General features: G+C 32.8%; 10 protein-coding genes across 10 annotated transcripts; 3 read left to right on the forward strand and 7 right to left on the reverse strand.

The window, feature by feature from the left end:
- Positions 1–239: 239 nt before the first annotated feature.
- On the reverse strand, positions 240–1,661 carry CLB3 (B-type cyclin CLB3; the record flags this gene model as incomplete). The annotated part of the gene is made up of 1 exon (XM_003687380.1): positions 240–1,661. The coding sequence occupies one exon, from the start codon at positions 1,659–1,661 to the stop codon at positions 240–242; it is 1,422 nt and encodes a 473-aa protein (XP_003687428.1).
- Positions 1,662–2,385: 724 nt separating this feature from the next.
- Positions 2,386–3,045, forward strand: GEP7 (Gep7p; the record flags this gene model as incomplete). The annotated part of the gene is made up of 1 exon (XM_003687381.1): positions 2,386–3,045. The coding sequence occupies one exon, from the start codon at positions 2,386–2,388 to the stop codon at positions 3,043–3,045; it is 660 nt and encodes a 219-aa protein (XP_003687429.1).
- Positions 3,046–3,572: 527 nt separating this feature from the next.
- On the reverse strand, positions 3,573–4,082 carry RAD6 (E2 ubiquitin-conjugating protein RAD6; the record flags this gene model as incomplete). The annotated part of the gene is made up of 1 exon (XM_003687382.1): positions 3,573–4,082. The coding sequence occupies one exon, from the start codon at positions 4,080–4,082 to the stop codon at positions 3,573–3,575; it is 510 nt and encodes a 169-aa protein (XP_003687430.1).
- A 574-nt stretch (positions 4,083–4,656) lies between these two features.
- PKP2 (protein kinase PKP2) lies at positions 4,657–6,141 on the reverse strand (the record flags this gene model as incomplete). The annotated part of the gene is made up of 1 exon (XM_003687383.1): positions 4,657–6,141. One exon carries the CDS (start codon positions 6,139–6,141, stop codon positions 4,657–4,659), a length of 1,485 nt encoding a protein of 494 aa, XP_003687431.1.
- A 421-nt stretch (positions 6,142–6,562) lies between these two features.
- On the reverse strand, positions 6,563–8,503 carry TPHA0J01770 (uncharacterized protein; the record flags this gene model as incomplete). Its single annotated transcript, XM_003687384.1, has 1 exon — positions 6,563–8,503. One exon carries the CDS (start codon positions 8,501–8,503, stop codon positions 6,563–6,565), a length of 1,941 nt encoding a protein of 646 aa, XP_003687432.1.
- Positions 8,504–9,031: 528 nt separating this feature from the next.
- DUO1 (Duo1p) lies at positions 9,032–9,682 on the forward strand (the record flags this gene model as incomplete). The annotated part of the gene is made up of 1 exon (XM_003687385.1): positions 9,032–9,682. The coding sequence occupies one exon, from the start codon at positions 9,032–9,034 to the stop codon at positions 9,680–9,682; it is 651 nt and encodes a 216-aa protein (XP_003687433.1).
- Positions 9,683–9,885: 203 nt separating this feature from the next.
- TPHA0J01790 (uncharacterized protein) lies at positions 9,886–13,422 on the reverse strand (the record flags this gene model as incomplete). Its single annotated transcript, XM_003687386.1, has 1 exon — positions 9,886–13,422. One exon carries the CDS (start codon positions 13,420–13,422, stop codon positions 9,886–9,888), a length of 3,537 nt encoding a protein of 1,178 aa, XP_003687434.1.
- A 643-nt stretch (positions 13,423–14,065) lies between these two features.
- Positions 14,066–14,482, reverse strand: SOH1 (mediator complex subunit SOH1; the record flags this gene model as incomplete). The annotated part of the gene is made up of 1 exon (XM_003687387.1): positions 14,066–14,482. One exon carries the CDS (start codon positions 14,480–14,482, stop codon positions 14,066–14,068), a length of 417 nt encoding a protein of 138 aa, XP_003687435.1.
- Positions 14,483–15,070: 588 nt separating this feature from the next.
- Positions 15,071–16,243, forward strand: SCS3 (Scs3p; the record flags this gene model as incomplete). Its single annotated transcript, XM_003687388.1, has 1 exon — positions 15,071–16,243. One exon carries the CDS (start codon positions 15,071–15,073, stop codon positions 16,241–16,243), a length of 1,173 nt encoding a protein of 390 aa, XP_003687436.1.
- A 78-nt stretch (positions 16,244–16,321) lies between these two features.
- On the reverse strand, positions 16,322–18,313 carry TPHA0J01820 (Acatn family MFS transporter; the record flags this gene model as incomplete). The annotated part of the gene is made up of 1 exon (XM_003687389.1): positions 16,322–18,313. One exon carries the CDS (start codon positions 18,311–18,313, stop codon positions 16,322–16,324), a length of 1,992 nt encoding a protein of 663 aa, XP_003687437.1.
- Positions 18,314–18,663: the final 350 nt, after the last annotated feature.

Raw genomic sequence — 18,663 nt, forward strand, 5'->3', positions numbered from 1 at the left:
ATATTTTATATATGGTCTTTTTATAGTTTATATTACCATCCTGTTGTAGCTATATTTTTAGCCGCTGAAAGATGGAAGAGCGCCTGTAATTTAAAAATCAGAATATACATAATAAAGTTAATAAGGATTAGCATAACGATATCTATCAACTTATCAGTTCCATTGAGAAAAAAGTTACATTACTAAAACTAACATTATATAGATATATAAATATAGTGTGGTAGATCTATCGAATCTAACTAATATGCATCAGGTTCCTCTTGATCTGATAGTTTTTCTTCTGCTAAGTTGATCCACTTGTCAACTGTTGTGGAGACTCTACTATATTTTTTTTGAGAGTATTTTGTCCAAATTGCTTCACAATTTGATTTTGCATCTTTACAGATCTCTAAAATATTTGTTGCAAGCGGGAATACTTGCTCTTGTGTATATCCAGAATAATATACATGCTCTAATGACCAAGTAATGAAACCCAAAATAATTTTACTTAGATAATATGCACCTGCAGCTAACCAACTAGGGTTAGCTCCTATGAGTTTCGGATCCATTAGTGTCAACTCCAATATATATTTAGCTAAAGTTCTTATTTCAAAGCAGTAGTTGTCAGCTTTGCTGATTCTTCTTAAAAACGATAATGGACCAGGCCAGCCTATCTCAAAGTCTAAAGTATTTATCATGTACATTTCAGCTTCTAAGACTTCATCTCCGGTGTAAGCTTTATCCAACATGTAAACCAAATCATTTAATGTTGGACAATTTATCTCTTCATATTTTGCAGCGATAAATAAAGCAGTTATACCTACTAATTGAAACTTATTTAATTTGCATTCCTTTTTTGATAGGAATCTATCGATTAAATTTATTGTTAAAAATAGAGTTTCTGGTAATAACTTAAATCTTTGATGCACATTTATGATCCAGTCAATCAAGATACTTCTGTATGACCATTTTAATTCCTTTTGATTCCGTATATAGTAAGGATCTGGAGATAATTTCATGGCAAGTTCATTTATGTACTTGAAAATGTCATCAGAGTATTCAACCACCATCACAACGTCATAAGTATCTTGGTCCTGTAAATCTGGAAACGGTTTATGACATTTTTTATATGCAGAATCTAATAAATCTTGTATTTCCGAATTATATATTGGTCTCAATGGATCATTACATTGGAAAGAAAGATCATTCTCACTAGTAATGCTTCTTTGATCAATTTGATCAATTTCATATGAATCAATATCATTGGAATGTTTCAACTCATTGTAAGGATCGTTTACTAATTCTTCATATAAATCACCTTTGCTACTACTCGATAAAGATTCTGATAATATGCCAGTGTGAGTATGTTTACCTATATTTCTCTTATCAATATCAATATATTTATCCGAGCCAGCAGATAGTATATCGAAATCTATATCACGGTCATCTTCTTTCCACTTTACAAATGCATTTATATTTTCGTCATCATTCTCCTTAGTGACTCCAAGATTATATTCATTGCCAACATAGCTTGTTTGTTTACTTTTAGAGAGAGTCTGCTTACCACTTGTAATATTATGGTCATGGCTAATATAATGAACCTTATTTGAGACATCACTCAAAGGAACTCTCTTAAAATTACCATCGTTAGATTGCACGGTGCTATTATTGTGATACCCCATTATGCTATGAATTGTTGGTATATCTCCAAAACTAACGAAAAGACAAAAAAAACAAAATTTCTAAGGCAAATACTTTAGAACTTGATGTGTCTATGTATCTAGAAACCTTAATAAATGTCGATTGCTCGTTGAGATATCAGATCTTGCAATGTAAGGAATAATTTGATCTGCAATTGACCTCTATTGGAAATCGCAGGAATGCTATTGTATGTAGATATATCTAGGTGTCCTAGTTTGATATCTAACAAAGATTCGTAAGTTATTTGAAACACAAGTTTCCAAAACCGTCCCAACAACCTTTTAAGTAATGTAACTGAGTTTAAAACACAAACAATAATGAAAACATATTTTGAGAATCATTATTATTATTATTATTCTTTGATCTGGTCTTGTTCATTGTGTATCATAAATAAACAATAAAGTAGGGTTACAAAATTTTACCGCTTAAAAATTAAATTTGTGGTTAGGGTTGCTTTTGTGGTCAGTAGGGCTTCATAAACCCTATTTCAAACATCAGAATTTGATGATTCGATTTCGAATTCAACACATCCATAAAATGGAAGTGGTAGTAAAGTTTGTTAAAATAACAGTTAATTGAGTGACTGAAATGGTTCAAGTTGATAGAATTGAATGCAAGTGAGTGATAGAACACCGTCATTGTTTTGTTCATTTTTTTGCCTGCTTTTCTACTGCCTTTAAAGGAACTTTTTGGTCAAATCTATCGATGCGTATTTTTACTTGTGCATTGAGAGGTTTACATACACAGAGCCGAGTTCCTCCAAGGTCTCTGCTTATCAAACAAGCTATACGATTGGGTAAGATTAAGCACCCTTCTAATGACCAATTAATTTCAGATTCGTTAAAAGATTTGAAAGCTATGTTTCAACCCAGTGCATCTACACAAGATGATGAAGACTTAGATATTATTAGAAAACAAAATAACGTCATAGTGAATGTTAATAATGGCAAATATACGAAACTCATGGTCAGTAAATTGGGACTAGTTGAAAAAGATATGAAATTTGAGGATGCATCAATACTAATCAACAATTTCAAAAAATTATCTTGGGATGAGTTACAATTTATAATTGATGCCACTGAATATCAATACCCAAATGACACCAATTGGAATAAATTGCCGGTTTTCATCAAACAACTTCAATATTACATAGGGTATGGTTCATATGGCCCCAGAGAAAGTATACCTTTTGCTCATTCTAATGGCATTCCCATGGATTTTACTTACAATCATAGTTCAAGAATGATTCAAGATAAACACCAGGTCATTAAAAGGTTGTCCAGTGAGAGGTTGACAAATATCAATTCCATCTACAAAAATGAATCATTGGATTATTTCACAAAATATGTGGTTATTTTTTCGTAATGGTAATGGCCACTTGTGAATTAAATGACTATATTAAAAAGAAGGACAATGATAAGGTGACTATTCCATATTGGGAAAAATGAATCACTGGTAATCATGCAGCTTTGTCCTATTCGAATGTTTATTCTTAAGCAAAGACCATTGCAAAAGTAATATGTCATCAACTTCCCATGTACATACATTATTTAAATACTATTCGATAAATCTCAAGCAGAAATATAATCAGAATTTAATATATATATTCAAACAAAGTAATATGTTGTTAATCTTTTGACTAGATATAAATACTAATTTTAAATATAAATGTTAATTAAATATAAAAATTAATGTAATGGCAGATTATGTGAGAATATTATGCAATTTAGTAATCAACTTAATTAAAGTTTCGAAAGTTAACGAAAGGCCATGTTTTTAGTTGTTTTTGGGTTTTTTAACAACGTTGGTGTGTTCACATAAAAAAAGTCGATTCTAAGAAACCTTAACAAGCCAATACTGGCATGGAAAGGATAATTTTATCAACCGGAACATCATTCGTTATCATCATCTTCATCATCATCATCGTCGTCGTCCATATCTTCTAAATCATCTTCCCACGATTTTTCTACAGTCTCCTGTACTTTTTTTATGTATTGAGACTTGTGGTCTTTAAATAAAGTTGCTGCCTCAACATTTGCAGGTGACGCTGGATTTGGATCATTGAACAAACTTTGGATAGAAGTCAGTATCGAAGCGACATCGTATGTCGGAGTCCACCTGTTCTGTAAGATATCCAAACATATTTCACCATTTGCATAAACATTAGGATGGAACATTTCACTAATAAATTTAACGTGAGGTGGCTTGTTAGGGTATTCTTCGTCAAATTCTAGCAATAATCTAAATGTTCCATCTTCATATGGGGTATCGGAAGGACCGATTATCATAGCATTCCAAATCATTACGTTATCAGGCAATGGAGATCCCGAAACTCCAGGTGGAGCATCCTCCTTCATTCTTTTAAAATCTCTCATAAGTCTTCTCCTAGCTGGTGTCGACATATTATAACAGTATTGTTATTGGTATATTCAAGAATATCAGGTAACCTTAATTGTTCACAGAGAAAAGTAAAAAAATGTGATTCACTGGGGGGAGGAGATTGTGAAATATAGATAAGAATTGATATCAATAAAATTCACTAACCTAAGCACAAATTCCTTGGATTATATATCAGTTTACATATGATCAAGATACTATATATATCAACGTTTATCAGTTACATTTGTTTATTAATATATTGTAAATTATAAATACACTTGTATTATTTTTTGAAATGAAATGTTTCTTGAGCTTTCCCGCGCTTTAACTTCATTTCACATAGTATTAAGCTATTGAGAAGGACAAATGTTACTAAGAACTATGAGAAATCAATAGCCTCCTGAGATTAAATAAGTTGATGTTTAACTTTGTTCATCTTCAAATGAGTGTTTTAATACATCCTGTACTTGATAATTTTTGAACGGTGAATTCGAATAACTATAATATTCCATGGGCTTAGAAGATGACGGCTGCATTTAAAAAAAGAATATATAAATACGTTTATTTGTTTATATAGGGTTGTATTCACAAGGTATCCTATACTTTATCTAATTGTAATTTTTTTGTGTTTTTCATTAAATTCCCTAGCTTGAGAACGGTATCTGTACCATGACCTGGAATGGAGTGTAATGTGATATCACCATTCCAATATTCTGCGTACACTTTGCATGTAGCTAAACCTATTCCTAGTTTATGACGGAATGGTCTTTCCAATAAACCTTTTAGGGGTTTTTCAAATTTGAAGATGCCCTTTGACAGATTGGTGTCACTCATTGACTGTAAAGAAGTGTGTCGATATAGATCTTTGGCCGATTTTATATTTTTATTTTTTGAGGATTTACTCTGGTATATGTAATCATAAATGGAGACAGTCTGTAACCCTGGAAGTCTATGGAAATTTTCTAATGATTTCGCTGTCATTTCTTTATTCTTACCAAATGACCATATACTTTGATCATCGTAATCTAATCCACCCGCTTTATCTGAAATACGGAATAAATATGATTCTTCATTTTTTATTATGGTTACTTTTATTTCATTAGGTTTATCCAGACCCATTCTGATATATTCCTTAATTGTAGCTTCATATGTATTTCTTAATATCTCACTTAATATATATTTGAGATGGGCTGGTAAGAAATAAAATTTAAGGTCTCTATGTCCTTCGATGATAAATTCCGGCATCGGCATGCTATCAAAATACATTGTCCTCACTGCATGTTCACAAGAGTTCTTAGCGGCTATTAAGAAATCGTATGCAGAACATTCCTGGAATATATCCCCCAAAACCAGGGCATTTTTCTTTTTCCCACTAGCAAAGTTTGTTGTTAAACCAATGTGCTCTTCAACAATCAATCTCCTTGATATACGAGCCCGTATTAGTTGCGAAAGCAACTCATCCATCTTATCCTTGGGATATAAGTCTAATATTATGCATTCTAGGGCACCCATAATCATATGAGGTAAATTCAAAGAATTAAAATCTTGCAAAATTAATGATAAAAATTCTGTAAACTTATGATTATCTTCCAGTGTACGTATAGCGGGAAACTTTCTAAACCTTTCAAAAATATTATAATACGACTCATAAACCTGTTGAAAGTGGAAATTATTTGTAACAGCAAATGGTAACTGTTGTAACTTATATATCTGATGGGCAATTCTTATACATAGTTCCTCCTTGACGAAAATCCCTGAATTTATAATTTTTTGTTTGGTCAATGTTGTTGAATCATCATAATATTGTGCCAATTGCATCAACGACATTGCATGTGGAGCCTTCTTTAAGTAATCATTTAGTAAGATTGTCCTATTATGGTAGTAATGTTGTTGATTGACATGTTTCGATCTAGGTTGATAAGCACCCATTGTACTTTCGATATATCGTACTAACTCCTCATTGATTGGTTTAATAGGCGAATACTTAGTGAAATCAGGAATTTGGGAAACATTTGGAGTTCGAATTGAATGTGAGCATCGTATACTAATCCTATGACAATTTTTCAATTTAAAGCCATACATAATAAAATATTACTCGACAATATAATATTGTTTTTTAACAAGCGAACTGTGATATAAAGAACACTGTTGATACCTCTATGACAGTCTCAACATTACTATAGAATTATCGATTACAGAATAGATGATAACTTTAGTTTCTTATATAGGAGTTGATTAGCGTTTATTAAAACCTTTTAAAGGTACTTCTCATGCTGACTCACTTGAAAAGAACTTCTAATGCTAAGTCACGTGATAATCTAAAACTTGATATGCTCTGTAAGACCTTAAAGGTGTGATGTAGATGTATGGATAGTTTGTAAATATAGTTAACGATATATATATATCTGGACTTCTATCGATGGATGTAGTTATTAGTTTGTTTTATGGAGTTTAAATTCTTTATAATTTTGTTGTTGTTTTTTTAATTTCATTCAAATTGAAGTTATTTCACTGAAGTACTTATGAACTCCTTTAATGTTTCCATTGAAATTTTAATGAACCCAATTTCTGGAAGTTCTTCTTCAATTGGTTCGTCTTGAAATTCTTTAGTAAACTGCTCATCTATTATTATAAGCAAGTTTAAGTTCCATTGCCTTCTTAACACAATCATTAGGTTCAAAAAACTTAACAATAGGGTCAATTGCCTTTTATCTTTCTTGTCTTTTATCGTTGATTCAAATGTTATGGAGTAAAGACTATGGATTTTGGCAATGATATCGTCATCCAATTTAATTATTGGTCTTGGCGGTAATGCTGGTAATTTTTGATCTTTGTCTTCAGTTACAAAATATGATTGTACTTGGCAAATATCTTTGATCAGTAGTGTCTTTAAAATGTATAGTATAACAATCTTTGCCTCAATAAATGGGCAAGTTAGTAACGTATCCACAATAAAGTCAAATGATTCTGCTTGAGTTACAGATGCCAATATTTGGGTAATGATAAAAAGATAAATTGTTCGAACATTACTATCTGCTTCATTGCGTACTTTCATTAATAATAATTGAAGAAAAACATTTTTAATGTTTAAAGGAATTCTAGATAACTGTCTTTTAATTTCAGTTGAATTTGAACATTCCATGAAAGAATTAATAATCATGTATCTTGCAACACTTTCAACAAAGACGTTATTCATATTTTGTGAGTATATTGAACAACTTGAACAATGCAAATATAAGTAAATACTCTCTTCTAAAGAATAAGTGATAGACACTGCATCATTTTTTGAGAGCATAAACATCCCAAAATACGTTAAAATTGCAAATATTCCAGTAGAAGGATCTTTAAGGTTTGATAAATTCTTAATTTCATGTGTATATGCTAAATGATAAATCAATTCATTCAATTTAGATGCAGGTAAACTCTCAAATTCACCATTAGGTGACTCAAAATTTGTGATATCATTGTATAACTCTTTTGAATTATTTTTTATAGTCTCGAATTGATTATGTAAGTCTAATCCAAACTTGGTTGCCATATCACAGTACATTTGAACTCGGTTGTTATCGTAAGTATAATCATTGGCATCAATATTAAATTTTTTGTCGATACCACTATATATTTGCAAATCACAGCCACTTTCAGTATTACTATAAAGTAACGATATTAACATAAATTGGCCTGACAATAGAATTTTATTGCATAGTCTTATTTCTTCCTCCTTGATGTCTTTATATTCACTTTTCGATAACCCCAGATCAGTTATAAAATCCTTAGGTGGTATTTCTACATGGAAATCCGCGAGGAACTTATATATTATGGTCTCAAAGCAAACTTGCTCTTTAAGTAATGATAAATTGGTAGTCACGTATTTACGCAAAGCCTCATAAAACATTCGTAAGAATTTAGAAGGGTAGACAGTTTTAATATTTTTAAAAGATGCAGTACCTAAATTCATGATTAGAAAAAATTGAGCTAAAAATGATAATTCTGCCAGAGTATCACTTTCTTCATCAATGCCTTCAGATTTATAGAACTGTGCTGTAATGGCAGAAATATCAGAAGTCGATAGCATATCGCAAAACGCAATAAAATATTCCTTTGGATTACTATACTTGATTATTATATCAAAGGATTCATTGATTAAAAGGAATATTTCATCTTTTCTCCACTCTATAGGAACATTTTTCTTATCTTTAAACATACATAAACCAATAATTGATTTTGGAAGATCCCAACCTATTTCATAAACCACATCATGGAATCGATTCAATTGAATATTCAAAGCTTTTAAAAATAAATAAGACATCTCAGTAGTCGACGCCTCAGATTTACATATGGTCTCACAATAACTGTCGATTATTGTAACCAAGCTAATACAATCTAGCTCCTTATCATTAAACGCATTGTTCAACCTATCACAAAAACCACTACTAACAGTCATTTTGAATTGTAGTTTGTCGTTAACTAATTGATCAGTACTCACACTATATAATTCACTAGCACGATCTTAATCGATTGCTCATTTATTACATCAATTCAAATTAAATAGGAATACGTTATATAATCATGTACATATAGTAAGAGATACAAATACATTGTTTTTAAGCTTAATGATGTTTAAGATGTTTCACCTTTGCGACCTTACTACGGATTTGATAAGAGCCGCATTCATTGTAGTTGTTAACATCAAATTTAAAGTGTAAACAATAATATGGTAAATACTTCTGTAACTAAAAATAAAAAGTTTGTATATATATATATATATATATATATATATATATATATATATATATATATATACATATTTATAAGAATCGGTTTAAATTTAGATAGGTTTGTTGACTAAGTTTATTACAATACTCGATATCAATAATACTCTAAAGTCTCTGTTATAAGAAATCTGTTCTCTATTGAGATAATTGAATAATTAGTATTTTAATTAAACGAAATTTTGTACAAGCATAGCATTATGAATTCTGATAAAACTGACAATATTGATAAGTTGATCCCTGAAATGTTTGACCAAATGAGGTCAAATTTTGAGAGTAAACTGAATTCTCCAATACATAACAGGACTAAGAATAATAAATTGGTATCGACGAATATTTCAACGCAATCACTGTTAAAGGAATTGGAGGCTCTGGATAAAATTATTCCAATGATCGAAAATATTAATAAGAATCTAAAAAGCGTCTTACCATCTCATATTACTAAGATACAAGAGACGTGCAAAACCACAAATATGATACTAGATTCATGGATTAGTATACATTCTCAGGCAGGTTATATTCACCAATTAATGACCAAACAACAGTTGAATGGTGATATTGATACAAGTACTATTGAAAAGAGCAAATCTGAAGTTAATGAATTGAAGAAAGTTTACGAAGAGTTACAAAATAAGAGAGATAGTGTTGAGAATAAGAGATTTAATAGCAAAGGAACATTTTCATTGAATAAAAGGCCAAATAACATTAGAAAAGTTCAAAAGCCTTCCCCTAGAGAACTTCATCAAAACAAGCTGAGAAATGCATATAGAGAGAGGGCATCGAATATTCCAAACATTAGTTCGAGAATCACAAGACCAACAGCTAGCAGCCAAAGGAAGATGTTCAAATAAACTAATTATAATAGAAAACAGGTGTATTCTGTTTTACTGGTATTATATTAATGGTAATTTTATCCTGATCTGTGACCTTATTAAAACTTAAAGAAGCAAAGGCTGTATAACTGTTCCATATGATATTGATGTAATTAAATAAGAATTAAATTTTAATAAAACAACGATATTAACTAAAATATTTGAAAATTGTAAAATTCTTTTCATAGCTGATCCTCAGAAATTGGTTCTAGTTCAACTAGTAAGTCAGAGCTGTAAACATTGTCATGATCTTTGACGTATATCTTCTTCACCTTGCCGTCGATAGGGGATGATATAGCCATTTCCATTTTCATGGCACTTAGAATAGCAATTGTTTGGCCGCTCCTAACTATATTACCTTTCTGGACTTTTATTTCTATTATTACACCTGTCATTGGAGCTCCGATATGATAATTATTACTTGAATCTGCTTTTTTATTAACTACTTTCTTCACAGCTGCAGATTTATCAATCACTGCAACCTTTCTTAACTCACCATTCAATTCAAAGTACACCTCACGTATGCCTGTTTCTTTGTTTATGGTACCTACTGCTTGCAGTCTTGCAATTAAGTTTTTACCTTTTTCGATCGTCACCTCAATTTCCTCACCAATAGTCGGAGGTGCTAAAAAGTTTTTAGTTGGGATAACAGACAAATCACCATATTTCTCTTTGGTATTTTGAAACTCTTCGAATATCTGTGGATGCATATTATAAGATGCGACATCTTCATCTGATATATTACCATATTTGGCTTGTAATGTTTCTTTAATTTTATGTAGATCATAAGGAGGCAATTCTAAACCAGGCCTCTGATTCAATTTTCTCCTCTTATTTCTTAATGAATCTGTTCTGAAAGGTTCTGGAAATCCACCATATGGTTTTCCCATAAGACCTTCAAAGAAATCCATAACAGAACCAGGAAGACTCAATGAGCTTGCTAATCTCCTTATATCATCAGATGTTAACTTGTTGCTAACCATAAATTGTGCTAAATCACCAACTACCTTGGAGGTAGGAGTAACTTTGATTATATCACCTAATAGATAATTTGCCTCTTTATATGCTCTTTTGGTCTCTTCCCACTGATCTCCTAAACCCAATTGTTGTGATTGAAAGAACATATTGGCTAGCTGACCACCAGGAATTTCATGGTGGTACACCTCGGGATCAGGACCTTTCAAATCAACCTCGAAACATGAATATAGCAATCTCATTTCAGCCCAGTAACTATCTAATTGACTGACATGATCAACATTTATATTGGTATCAATTTCACCATCTAGTGATGCTAGTAATGCATTGATAGAACCCTGAGAAGTCAGTCCAGACATTGAATTTGATGCTACATCAACGACGTCAGCGCCAGATAAAGCACAAGCAGTCATAGAAGTCACAGCAGTACCTGCGGAGTCATGTGAATGGACATGAAGAGGTAAGTGTGGGTATTTTGCTCTTAATGAACCAATCAATAATTTTGCAGCAGCAGGTTTCATTGTACCGGCCATGTCCTTAATACCAAGAATATGTGTACCCATTCTAACCACTTGTTCGGTAATTTCTAAATAATAATCCAAGTTATATTTCTTTCCAGGCTGTAACATATCTCCGGAATAGCATATAGTGGCCTCAACAACACCACCTGCCTTCTTAACAGCATCGACACCAACTTTTAATTGTTGTATATCGTTGAGAGAATCAAAAACTCTAAAGATATCTATACCATTTGTTTTAGCACAATTAACAAAATGATTAATTGCATTATCCGGTAATGACGAATATGAAACGCCATTAGCACCTCTTAATAACATTTGGAATGGAATATTTGGCACTAATTTTCTAAGTTTTCTCAATCTATCCCAAGGATTCTCATAAAGAAATCTCATAGAGATATCGAACGTCGCACCACCCCAACACTCTAGTGCAAAAGCACCGGACAAAGCATGAGCAGTTGTTTGTGCAATTGCAACTAAATCGTATGTCCTGACTCTTGTTGCAAGTAACGATTGATGTGCGTCTCTCCATGTAGTATCCATGATTAATGTCCCTTTATAATTTCTGATCTGTCTTGCAAATTCTTCAGGACCATGAGTTAACAGAATTTGTCTCCAACCCATAGGTGGAGCTTTATTTATAACATCAATTTCTAGTCCTTTATCATCATATAATTTAGGAATCTTAGGGCTTTTTAGTAATTTAGGTAATCCAACTTGCCCTTTGATTGCTGGACCATTAACAACTAATTCTGATAAATATTGAAGAATTTTTTGAGCTCTATTTTGTGATGAAGTCATTTGGTATAATGACGGCGTATCATCAATGAAAGAGGTCCAATATGAACCTTTGATAAAAATTCGATTATTTAATAAAGTTAGTAAAAATGGTATATTTGACTTCACACCTCTGATTCTAAACTCTTTTAATGCACGTAGCATTTTTCGTCTTACTATCTCATAGGTGGAGCCTGAACAAGTACATTTAACTAACATAGAATCATAATATGGAGATATAATGGCTCCTGCAAAAGCATTACCACCATCCAATCGTACCCCATTGCCACCTGAGGATCTATAAACTTCTAATCTACCACTATCTGGTTGAAATTTGTTTGAAGGGTCTTCTGTGGTTATTCGAGCTTGTATCGAAAACCCTCTTATTGCGATTTTATCTTGGATAAGTCCCAATTGTGTTAAAGATGCTCCAGCTGTAATTTGAATTTGGGCAGCAATAATGTCAATACCTACAATTTCTTCGGTTATTGTATGCCCTACCTGAATGTAAGGGTTCATTTCAATAAAATAATATCTATTGTTTTGATCAATTAAAAACTCTACTGTTCCAGCATTTTGAAATCCTGCTGCTTTAGCTAATCTAACACTATCTGCCAATAGTGAATTTCTGATATGTGGTGATAAAATCTTTGATGGGGCTACTTCTACTATATTTTGGTGCTTTCTTTGAACTGTACAATCTCTTTCGTAAAGATGTACGACATTACCATAATTATCAGCTAATATTTGAACTTCGATATGTTTTGATTTTTCTATATATTTTTCTATGAAACAAGTCCCATTTCCAAAAGCAGCAATTGCCTCTGATCTAGCTCTTTGAAAAGCATCAGCTATATCTTCAACTTCTCTAACGATTTCCATTGCTCTACTACCGCTACCAAAAACTGCCTTGATTATTACAGGAAAGCCAATAGTTTGGGTCAACGATCTTGCTTCCTCAATTGAGTTTATTGAGTCACTGGATCCTGGAATTATTGGAATATTAGCCTTAAGTGCTAACTTTCTTAAAGATAGTTTATTATTTGCTAAATCTATATTTTCTGGAGATGGGCCAATCCATTTAATGCCAGATTTTATGATCTGTCTAGCAAATTCTGAATTTTCTGACAAAAACCCATAACCTGGATGAATGAAATCGACATCATGCTCCTTAGCAACATCTATGATCTCAGTAATAGCCATATAGGCTCCAACTGGAGTGTATTGAGCTTCTTCCCCAATAACGTAAGCCTCATCAGCTTTCAACTTATGCATTGATAATCTATCTTCATGTGAATAAATTGCAACTGTTTCCATTGACAACTCATGAGCAGATCTAAAAATTCTAATGGGTATCTCACCTCTATTAGCAACTAGCAATTTGTTTCTGCCATTGAAAAGAGAATGGTCTTCTGTGACTACATCCCCATCATCAATATTGTCATTCATTTCCAAACAAACGTATATCGATGTAAATTGTACCTTTCAACTGATCTTAGTTCCGTTTCCAATTTAAAAATAAAAGTTTTGTTGGTATAACCTGGTTGACTGGGATGATAAGTGCTGCAAAATCGATATACTTTCGGACTACTGTATGATTTGCATAACGAAGAGTATTCTTTATATATGTCCTTATATGCTACAATTTCAGATCTCATCGACCGTCGGATTAACTTACTCGACAGAAAATAATGCAGTTAAGAATGAATCAACATTGGAATTCGATGAGTAATGTCCAAAATCGATTGAATCAATCTTTAAATTATGCCATATAATGCTCAGGCAAGTGAATTTATTAGTACAATTTACTGTGAATTTACATATGTACAGATTTATAAATAATTTTAACTGCAATTGCGAACTATGTACCTTCTATGGTGGTCAGTCAACGGACAAGGGCAATGGCATTAAACTGTGGTAGTCTTCTTTGGCCTTACCTCATAAGTATAAATTCATTATTATTTTATAGCATTGTTAAGGGCCTAAACTGAATGCGGTGAGTTACCATTGAGAAGTAAATAAACTCTATCGTAAAAATGTATATTATTATTATTCTCTGTTCTTCTTATTACTGTGTTATTGTTTAGTGGCATTAACTCTCCCATTTCTCGACCATTTCATTCATCAATTGGCCTCCTTGTAATTGGAGAATTCTTGGTAGATCCTCGATACCTTCAAGTAATCCATCTTCGTTGATAGTAGCCTTTTCCATGAACCCATTGATCAACTTTAAGACAAATAGTGCATTAGGGTATACTATACATTGTGAATATGGTGGATAGCACCAATACTCTAAATATTTTAAATAGTTCTTGAACTTAGGATCTTTCCAAACTTGAATATTTCCTTTTGTATTTTTCTTGTCTGCATTCTGTTTATTTTTATTCAAAAAATTAGAGCTGATTGTCTTTTGAGTGAATAAGTAGGTGACATATTGAATATTGGCTAATGACTGGACAAATTCTAATTCAACTTCAAACCTAGTAGGTAGATCGACGTTAGTTGACATAATTATTATATTTTCTTGCAACACAAAACAGATCGAAAAAAGTGACTTGTCTTGAACCCGATCTTTGGAATGTTCCAATGGTCAATTATTTAGATGGGAATGAGATATCCAATGGTAATCAACACAAATCTTATTGACAAATGACAAAACAGTTAAATTAAATGGAATTAGCCAGATGCCAATTGAGTTGAGTTAAGAAGCATGCATTTTATAACAATAAATATCGAATACATTGCAACCTTTTATGTTCTTACTTCTATCAGATACAAAATATTTTTCAAATCACCGAAATTATAAAATCATTTCTCGTAGTTAAGGGAATGTATGGTTGATTAAAGAGAGCATCCTAATAAACAACTAAGGTTCGTTGTACAGAAACCATAGGATACCGGTACACATTACAAATATCAAGAACATTATTATATATATAAATATATATATATATCTCATAGTTCTTAGTGTGGTCTTTTATTTATTGGTCATTTGTGCTTTCAGTTTGGCGAAGATTAAGGAAAGGATTAACTTGCATAGCAAGGTCCCGATCCTTTATAAAGAGAGGTATTGATTCATATTACATTAAATTGAAGTATGATGTACGCCAATTTTAGAAGTATTATATGGTCATTGTTAGCACCATTTTTGTTTATTTTTGGATACGTGGTATATTTTGCAAGCGATACAGTTAAAACATGGGATATCAATAGAGATAGTATAATAAATTCTGTTTTTGTTAAAAGAGGTTGGTTCTGGAACTCACTGGTATTATGGTATGTCATACTCTTTACTAATATAACAATAGTAGATGAACCGAAGCGAAATAACTCCATTGAAGGGAGGAAGACAAAGACAAGAATCCATACTCTAAATATCAAAAAGTTTATCAAACGATATGTGATAGTGACGATGTGGTGGATTTTATTTACACAAGGTATTCCATTTTTTAAAATTCCACCTATTATGGACCTTTGTTTTGTTTTCACTGGAGGTTCTTGTAATTTTGAAATCTTTGATGAATCAAACGCTATTAATATTAAATTCCAAGATTCAGAATATAGGAAGCTTAAATCTTTAAAAAGAATATACAAGATACTTAAGGATTATAAGGAATCATACATTGAATCTTCGTATTTGCACCACCTACGTTGTGCGATAGATGAAAATGCTGAAGGTTGCATGGATTTTGTACCTTCTAAAGATACAAATGAATTGATAAAAAAAATACAGGACCTCGATCCGATGGTTCAGTTTATATCCTCTAAATGCAAAAGAAATGGGGGCCATTGGGTAGGTGGTCATGATCCTTCAGGGCATATATTTTTACTTACATTGATGATGATGATGATTATAGCAGAATTACCTAAAATTAATCGTATCAGAAAACAAAATATGATATATCAAAAGGACAGTAAAATTCGAAGGGTAAACATCGTTGAAAAAATAAGTAAAATTATTGGCGAAATTATTGGAACTATACCGTCTAGGAGTATTTTAAGTAATGGCTTGTTATCCACTTATGAGAAACTTTACCAATTTTTAATACTACCAATCATGCAAAATGTCAAGTTAATAATTCAGCTTATTTCATATACGATTCATTTTGCACTTTTCCAAGAACCTGCTGTGCTTCTAATAAGTCTTTTAGGCATGTGGTGCTATAGTTTTCTTATTACTATCATAGTTTTCCATACGTTTTACGAACAAGTTACAGGGTTCCTCTCTGCATATATTGTTGCTGTGATTATATATAGATTAGTTAAGTAGGATTATATATAGATTAGTTAAGTAGGATTATAATACAGAATGAATTGATAAATTTTAAATGTCGAATGCTATGTATGATCATATTTGTTTGCATCTCCATGATTTCGTAGGTAATTTTTGTAATTTTAGTGCTGTTTTCTTTAAGAATGTAAAATATAAAATGATACCAACGGAAACACAAAGTAAATTAGTTAAGTAGTAACCATCTCTTACCGTAGTGACATCCCCAGTAGAACAAAATGGTAAACCGTCATCCAATTTTAAACTATTTGAAAAGCTTACAGTTGTTGTAACTTTATCGACACACTTATAGATAGTGAACTTATTAATACACCATAAGATTAAGAATCTTGGCCAAGTACCACCGAAATTGCTTAGTGTATTCAATAATGTCATGTATGTGCCTCCAAGTAAAGGATCGGATACCCTCGTGTGAAAAGACGATATACCAACAAATTGGACAGTTTGCATGAAGGAACCCAACAGATGTTGACCAATCACCAAGAGGAAATACGAGGTTGTGATATTTCCACTCTTTGGGAACGAGTGCACAACATATGAACCCAATATAGCGGCAGTCAAACGTCCAATAAAACCGTAAAGCCATGGACTCAACACACCTGCATCCCCTACTAGTTTTTTCGAGAGTCTCTGTAACATAGAGCGTTGATTGTCTTTATTTTCCAATTCCCATATCTTTGAAGATACCTTGTTATCCTTTGTTAGAGAAGCAGAATTTTCTACATTTGTTGGGTTTGAGTCAGAACTCCATTTGGCTACATAGTAGCCGAAGACAATTTCGAATGGGAAATCGATCAGAACAGTAACGGCCAGATCCTCTCTTTTGAACCCTTTTTCTAATAGTTTCAAATTGGTTGCGGCCTCGTTACATTGGAACGCAAATTTTGCTACCAAATGTATCAATGCAAGTTGTTGAACTGGTTTCAATTTCAAGACGTTGATGAAGCATCTATATATGTATGCGATACTCTGAGTCTTCTCCGCAGTTGATACATTTTCATTTGAGAGGAACAACTCTTTGTCATTATATTCTACAATTGCCTTTGCACTCTCTCCTGCTGAACTTGAAATTGACGGTAACAATGAATCATTTGGATCGGATGAAGCGTGCAGGGAAGGATGTTCCGTAGTGAAGAATATGATGTAGAAAGTGATCAGAATATAAACTAAACCGGCGAATTTCATATAAGCGCCTAAACTAACCCAGCCGTACGGCAAAGCCACAGCTCTGAAATATTTGTTAATGAATTCATTTGAATTAAAGGATAAAAACACCGTGAAGGATAGGAAATAACCAATATTAAGACCAATAGTTTGAGCGGTTGCTGCATACGATAACGCCTGTTTTGACAGGATTGTAAGAGCCCAACCATCGACCGCGATATCCTGCGTAGCACATAGAAAAATAAGTAGCGTAAAGATACAGGTCAATTGTACCATGTTCACGTTCAATACCTCTTCCAGTGGAGTGACTCTGCCGTGGTAAGCATCATCGACCGATTTGAAGATTTTATTCTTGGCGATGAGATGTCCCAAAACGTATAATAACACGCCGGATACTAACTGGATAGGGATAATCCACGAACGTCTTCTTCCTAATTTTTTGGAATAGATGGAATCAACGATGGGCGACCAAAGAATCTTCAACGAATATGGATAAGTTGATATGGAGAAGAAACCCAACTGAGTGAAAGTGGTTTCCTTAATGATTGATTTCAACAAGAACGGCACAGTCCCAAAAGACAAACCAATGGGAATCCCTTGAATAAAATACAAGGCCACTAACAGATAGAACTGCGGCAGATCACGTTTTGGCAATGAATTAGAAGGTTTAGCCATTATATCGAAGAGTAGTGTTCGTAATGTTTGGTCTGTTTGGGTGTTTTTTCGAGTAGTGTAGCGCAGGAAGTGTGAGTTTAAGTTCGGTGATTTTAGAGCAACATTCCTATCAATAAAAAAGGAATGAAACTCCTTAATAAACCGTGGTAATAGTAACAAGATCCAGTATGTGCAAGGAAGAATGTTTATAAATAAGGTTAATAATACCATCAAAATGGTGGTATGAATTGGTTCCTGAGAATTGTTTAAGTTGTCATAACGTCATTTCGCTTCATACAAGCACGCACACATGCACGCTACATTAACGATCACCAGCTCCATTTTTCAGCTTTTGCAGTTTTTGGAGATTTTGGGATTCAACAAACACTCATCTCCAACTTGATCGGGCCGGGAACCCCGGCACTTGAGATTCCAACCCGGACACACACACACACACACAACACGGTGCTGTTGCATGTGTGTGTCCGGGTTGGAATCTCAGTTAGGTGTCGGCAAAGCAGCAGCTCCTGCGCTTAATTGTCTCTTGTCGCTCGTTTGCGTCACGGCCTTTGTGTGTGTGT

Source organism: Tetrapisispora phaffii, chromosome 10, assembly GCF_000236905.1.
Source record: "Tetrapisispora phaffii CBS 4417 chromosome 10, complete genome".
Classification (NCBI taxonomy): Eukaryota; Fungi; Ascomycota; class Saccharomycetes; order Saccharomycetales; family Saccharomycetaceae; genus Tetrapisispora; species Tetrapisispora phaffii.